The sequence below is a fragment of the Schistocerca serialis genome, chromosome 6 (assembly GCF_023864345.2).
Source record: "Schistocerca serialis cubense isolate TAMUIC-IGC-003099 chromosome 6, iqSchSeri2.2, whole genome shotgun sequence".
NCBI classification, from domain to species: Eukaryota; Metazoa; Arthropoda; class Insecta; order Orthoptera; family Acrididae; genus Schistocerca; species Schistocerca serialis.
The window spans coordinates 609,972,406-609,979,642 of record NC_064643.1 but is presented as its reverse complement, the minus strand read 5'-3'; the positions used below and the strand labels follow the sequence as shown (position 1 = coordinate 609,979,642).

At 43.9% G+C, this 7,237-nt stretch overlaps 1 protein-coding gene across 1 annotated transcript in view; it reads left to right on the top strand.

Annotated features, from left to right (window-relative positions):
- The first annotated feature begins 5,523 nt into the window (after window positions 1-5,523).
- Window positions 5,524-7,237, top strand: part of LOC126485002 (carbohydrate sulfotransferase 11-like) — a 367,761-nt gene continuing 366,047 nt past the window's right edge. Inside the window, exon 1 of the mRNA XM_050108607.1 lies at window positions 5,524-5,676. Within this exon, the coding sequence (XP_049964564.1) occupies window positions 5,524-5,676 (153 nt within the window). The remainder of the gene's footprint in view (window positions 5,677-7,237) is intronic.

The window sequence follows — 7,237 nt, the reverse complement described above, 5'->3', positions numbered from 1 at the left end:
CACGACAGTAAGTGTTCCCTCGGCACTTGAAAGCTTTTCGCAGGTGAGCATGACAACCCGACAACCGGTGACGCGTTGGCGCGGTATTTTATCACTGCCCGTGTACGATGCCGCGCATGCGCACTGCCGGCGAGCGCTCGCGCTCCACCAGGTGTGAGCCCGCGAGCCGCGGAGTGGTTCTCCGCCTCGCCGCCACTGCACACGGTTTGCCGCCGTGCCGCAGCCACCGATCGGCTCCCGTGTGTCAGTAACTCTGCCTCCTCTCCAGCTCGGCATTTTAGTGAATCTCTACTGGCAGTAAGTAGCGGCTCCTCCCTGGTTTCTTCATTAGTTGTCTGTAGGACGCGAGGTTTAAAGCCTGAAGGCCTGCCGAAGGCATCGCTGAACCTAGCGCGCAGCTAGGACGCTCCTTACGCTAGTGAGTTGACAGTGGTAATTAAATCTAGAACCAAAAGCATCTTCCCGGAAAGAGCAGAAGTTTCGCTGATCGGATATAATATCTGAGCGTCACTATCGACTCCTATATGAGCTGTTTTAGTTATGTGCAAGCCTAAGGAGAAAACTCCACAGCTTGGCGGAGAGATTTCGTCAGAATCACTGTAATTTCGTTGGTGTTCTGTTGCACAATAACAAGTGAGGTACCAGCTAAGTTTATTTGCAGAATTGTTTTGTTACAAGCCTTTTCTAACGAGATGTGTAGCGTAGATTTCGTTCAAACATAGAAATAGGAATACTATGTCATAAAATTCGTCGTTTTGGCCTGTTTGCATACAACAGAACGAGGCGTACACAACGTTAGTGCAGGTATACCAGCTGTACCGGTATGAAATGAGGGTTTTTTGTGAAAATGAAACACTAATTTTTAATTGAAAAGTAAAAACATTTTATTCAAAGTACTGATCATTGCTTTCTATACATTTTGACCACCTTTCTGGCAATTTGTAGACACCACGCCAATAGAAATGTTCGTCTTTTGAAGCAAACCAATCAGACACCCAATTTTCGACTTCTTCGTAGGAATCGAAGTGTTCCTCAGCCAATGAGTGTCCAATTGATCAAAAGAAATGGTAGTCGGAAGGGGCCAAGTCTGGTCAATACGGCGGATGGGGTAGCAGCTCCCAGTCAAGTGTTTTGCTTTGTGTGCAGGTGCATTGTTGTGTAAAAAATTACTTTGTCATGTCTTCTGGCCCATTCTGGTCTTTTTTCGATCAATGCATAGTTCAAACTGATCGTTTGTTGTCTGTAGCGATTAGTATTCACAGTTTCACCGGGTTTTAGAAGCTCATGATACACCACACCTTTCTGATCCCACCAAACACAGAGCATTGTCTTCTTGCCGAATCGATCTAGTTTTGCAGTCTATGTTGATGGTTTCCCGGATTAACCCATGATTTTTCCCGCTTAGGGTTCTTAAAATAAATCCATTTTTCATCGCCAGTAACAATTCGATGCAAAATTGTCTTCGAAGCAAAATTTGACAAATGGTTTTTCGGTTTTCCATCTGTCAATTCATGTGGCACCCATTTTCCACACATTTGGATCTTTCCCATAGCTTTCAAACGGTCAAAAATTGTTTGTTGTGCAACATTTAGCATTGCTGATATTTGCTTCTGACTCAAAGTATCATCTTCATCCAATATTGCTTGCAATTCGGCGTCTTCGGACTTTTTTGGTGGTCCTCCACGTTCTTCATTTCTTAAATCAAAATCACTATTTCTGAACAGTTGAAACCATCTTTTGCTTGTTGCTTCTGATAGAGCATAATCACCGTATGCCTCGACAAGCATTCGATGCGACTCTGCAGCACTTTTTTTCAAATGAAAACAAAAAGTTAATGCTTTCCGCAAATCATCACTTTCTGGTACAAAATTCGACATTGTTAACACGATGAAAACATATGATGTTCTTTGTTCCATGACTTGATGTATACTAAATATCTCTGACAGTTGTCACACCAACCAAACAAAAAAAATTAAGGCTCTTTCACAACAAGTGTTCCCTTTCGACGCATTTGTATCTTAACGCTCATTTCATACCGGTACAACTGGTATAATAAGCCTGGTTCTTATTTTCTAGCAGTTAAGAAATAGGTGGCTATATATAAGCGTAACTGTACTCCACTTTATGATGGTCCTTGACGTGGGCGTCCAGTAATAGCATGAAAAAACAAAGATATCACGTGTAGAATATGGTACCAGACCACTGGCAACCGAATGTGTTTTAGTTAATGCCATAAGCATGTCACACAAATGAGTAGAGTAAATTTTACGAGGATAATGCATTACGACGTGCAAAGACGAAAAGCCTAAACGTCTCTGTAAGCCAGAAGACGTTACATATTTCTCAAGTAAAGATTTTAAAGGTGACTGTTTTAATGTCAGATAGAATACGCAATGAAAATGCACAGGACTGCAGGTATGCTACACGACTTACGATAATTCTTGTTATTAACACTCCAAAATTAATTCTTCAAGCGGTATGGTAAACATTGAAAATTGTAGATATTTCAGCATCGGTGGTTCCTCAGCCGCAACGTACTTGAGCTGTCACTGGAACTGCCAAATGATGATGGAGCAATGTCTCAGAAACGCGAAATAAAAAACAAAAAGTTTCGTGACAGGTAAAACAATAAAAAAGGGCGTCTGTTTGATCAAATAGACGAAAACGTACGCGAGAGTAAAACTGGATAACAAAACAAATAAAATAATCCTTCGACAGGAAAGCGTACCTGCCCACAACGGTATTTTGTTAGTTGTAAACACAGTATTTTGAAAAATAATTGATACACCCTCCTATTGACTAGATTTTTACCAAAGAAAAATCACCAAACAACCGTATGTTTTGAGTTTATTTTATTTACGGAACCAGTTTCGGCATCTCATTAATGATACCTGTGCACTCCATGTATAGACAATCATATATATCGATACTTGCATTTCTAGAGCCATCAGTATCTCCATTTCGTTAGTTCGTTTTTGGAGTGTTTACGTCGAAGATTTGATAACAAGAACAGCAGCAGCAACAGCAAGCCGTTTTTATCAAGACTTTGAAGTAAACTCCTCAAGCATGAATTAATGAAATCCAGATACTGATGGCTCCAGTTATGCAGCTGCCGATGTATCTGTGTATACATGGAGTACATAGGGGCCTAAAGATGACATGGACTTAATGACATGGCGAAAATGGTCGTCTAAATAAAATAACCTCTCAAAACATACGGCTGTTTGACGATTTTTCTTTGGTAGATATTTGACCGGACGCTGCCCCGTGTCCACGATGGATCAACTGATGTTCACTTGATGTTCCACGCTCTGACTTCCATCTACATCTACATCTACATTTATACTCCGCAAGCCACCTAAAGGTGTGTGGCACAGGGCACTTTACATGCCACTGTCATTACCTCCCTTTCCTGTTCCATTCGCGTACGGTTCGCGGGAAGAACGACTACCGGAAAGCCTCTGTGCGCACTCGAATCTCTCTGATTTTACATTCGTGATCTCCTCGGGGGGTATAAGTAGGGAGAAGCAATATATTCGTTACCTCATCCAGAAACGCACCCTCTCGGAACCTGGACAGCAAGCTACACCGCGATGCAGAGCGCCTCTCTTGCAGAGTCTGCCACTTGAGTTTGCTAAACATCTCCGTAACGCTATCACGGTTACCAAATAACCCTGTGACGAAACGCGCCGCTCTTCTTTGGATCTTCTCTATCTCCTCCGTCAACCCGATCTGGTACGGATCCCACACTGATGAGCAATACTCAAGTATAGGTCGAACGAGTGTTTTGTAAGCCACCTCCTTTGTTGATAGACTACATTTTCTAAGGACTCTCCCAATGAAACTCAACCTGGTACCCGCCTTACCAACAATTAATTTTATATGATCATTCCACTTCAAATCGTTCCGCACGCATACTCCCAGATATTTTACAGAAGTAACTGCTACCAGTGTTTGTTCCGCTATCAAACAATAAAGGATCCTTCTTTCTATGTATTCGCAATACATTTCATTTGTCTGTGTTAAGGGTCAGTTGCCACTCCCTGCACCAAGTGCCTGTCCGCTGCAGAACTTCCTGCATTTCGCTACAATTTTCTAATGCTGCAACTTCTCTGTATACTACAGCATCATCCGCGAAAAGCCGCATGGAACTTCGACACTATCTACTAGGTCATTTATATATATTGTGAAAAGCAATGGTCCCATAACACTCCCCTGTGGCACGCCAGAGGTTACTTTAACGTCTGTAGACGTCTCTCCATTGATAACAACATGCTGTGTTCTGTTTGCTAAAAACTCTTCAATCCAGCCACACAGCTGTTCTGATATTCCGTAGGCTCTTTGTTTATTAGGCGACAGTGCGGAACTGTATCGAACGCCTTCCGGAAGTCAAGGAAAATAGCATCTACCTCCCAGCGGAGGTTCGAGTCCTCCCTTGGACATGGGTGTGTGTGTTTGTCCTTAGGATAATTTAGGTTAAGTAGTGTGTAAGCTTAGGGACTGATGACCTTAGCACTTAAGTCCCTTAAGATTTCACACACATTTGAACATTTTGAAAATGGTCGTCTAAATAAAATAACTTTTCAAAACATACGTCTATTTGGCGAATTTTCTTTGGTAGATATTTGACCGGAGGCTGCCCCGTGTCCACGATGGATCTACAGATATTCACTACATGTTCCACGCTCTGACTTCCATCTCTCCTGATCGAATCAAATGTATTATGGCAGTCGTGCCCGAAGGTTTTTTTGTAATTTCCATATATGGACTTCAGTAATAGAATCTGTTGAGAGGAAAGTCTTTGTAGTTCGTTGACCAAAAAGGAAACAATGTAGCTAAACAGTGCATGTTAAGCAGAGTAACATTTCTTTTTTACTATTAAAAACAGTCTTGATCACGATTTATTTACCAAGGTGACCGGTTTCGACCACTACTGTGGTCATCTTCAGACCATTGAGTAGGAACCTCTTTCTGTTGGAGAATCACTTCAGTAGTGATTCTCCAACAGAAAGAGGTTTCTACTCAATGGCCTGAAGATGACCACAGTAGTGGTCGAAACCGGTCACCTTGATAAATAAATCGTGATCAAGACTGTTTTTAATAGTAAATATTTGCAAGACATTGATCACTGCCTCTCCCATAATGTATTCAAAAGTAAGTAACATATCTGCCTGGCCGCATAGGTTTTATCACTGAGCTCGCATACGTACTTTGCGCTTCTCGTCGGCAAGTCCGACGTCGACCTTGCGTTTATCTGCGATACTTGATAGGCCGCGCAGCCACGAGTGGGCCACTAAGCGAGGCGGCGCTGCCCTGCACAGGTGCCCGCCAGCCGCCAGCCGCCGCCACCGTTCGTGACGCTCCGGCGACTCGCGCGCCGGCCGTGGTCCTCCCCATTGTTGCGCGGGCAGAGAGGCGGGCCGCATGCCGCGCATGCGCGCTCACTGGCAGCCGCTGTCGCAGGCGGGCCTGGTGCTGCCGCCGCTGCGCGACGCGGGCGCGCGATCGACCAGCTGGCAGTCGATGCGGGGGCGTCCCGGGCGCTGGTGCGCGCTGCTCGCGGCCGCCGCGGCGGCCCTGCTGCTGCTCCAGGCCGCGCTCGTCGACCAGAGGGCCGGCGGCGGCGCAGACACCGCCCTCCGAGACGACGAGCCTCCCTTCGGCGGTCCCCAGCAGGTAGGTGCGGCGCCGCTTCCTTGCCGCCCGCTGCACGCCAGCGCGTTGATGGGTGCGACCCACGTGGGGGCGCGCGAGTGCCGTTGGTGCATAACTGACCTTCTCCAACTTCATTCTGTAATCCGGAAGACGGTGTCCTTAAGGTACATCTCACTTCAAAAAATAGTCAGATAACGAAATCAGGTGTACACAATGTATTTTGAAAAAGATTTTTTATTTTGAAGATGGAACACTGTAAGTTTTACTGTGACAGTTATCAATATTTATTGTAACTACAAATTACTGTAACCATTCACAACTTATTTCCACTACGCGTGTCGGAGTGTTAAACCTCCATCATCAGGTGGATGTTTGTCAATAAACCTTGTATGTATGAGTTCTGGATATCCTGTGGCATTTTTGATGACAAAAGTTATGAATAGTGTACTGTTCTTTTCTTCTTCTTTGCCACTAGACAGTGCCAAAGTTTACCGAGAACTCGTACTTGCAATACGTAGAGGAACACGTCGTACTAATACACATCCTCACGATGATGGAAGTTTAACCATCCGAAACGCTTAGCGGAAATGAAAGTGCATAGTAACTGTTTACAGTAATTTGTAGTTATAGTCGATACTTGTCATTGGAAAGTGTCTTCATCGCACTTAGTGGATTTATGACAGTTACCCTGTTCCGAATCTAATGAGTCATCAGAACTAAGAGCCACAAACGACAGAGTGCAAAATTACTGCTAAAGTCCTGAAGATATTAACGTGTAGCTTCTTATTACGAAGGTAACTGGTTTTCCCTTTAACACGCATTAAATGTCCATCGATGCCATGCCTATGCCATCTAACACAGTATGCGTCGTGTGTATGAACTTCAGTCCTACATCATCGCAGCCGGCCGGTGTGGCCGTGCTGTTAAAGGCGCTTCAGTCTGGAACCGCGTGACCGCTACGGTCGCAGGTTCGAATCCTGCCTCGGGCTTGGATGTGTGTGATGTCCTTAGGTTAGTTAGGTTTCATTAGTTCTAAGTTCTAGGCGACTGATGACCTCAGCAGTTAAGTCGCATAGTGCTCAGACCCATTTGAACCATTAGCCATACATCATCGCAGGTTTATTTTAAGCTGCAGGGATTGCTGAAGTAGTTAAACTCGTAATAAGTGGCATTGCTGCCATATTGTATGACATACGTGCTACATCGATATGCACTAAACGCTTCTGGAAATGGCTCACTCAGGCAAAATCCGGTAACAAATAACGAAATAGTGATTTTTTATGCTTCTAAAGAAAGATTTTTTTTATATTAACATTGCACTAGTGATAGGAACTGTCTCAAAACACCCTGTCTTTTTGAGTTTTGCTAGACACAAGAAGACAAACACATACGAAAATTAGAACATTTTCACGTAAATTAGCACGTAACGGAAGTCTATACAATAATTCTATCAAACACTGCACGTGAATAATTGTGTAGTGGTAAAGGCATAGTCTTAATAGGCAAGAACAACAATACATTATATTGCTTTTGCAGATCTTGTTATTCATAAGTCGCCTTTGCTTATGTCCGCAATCTCAAC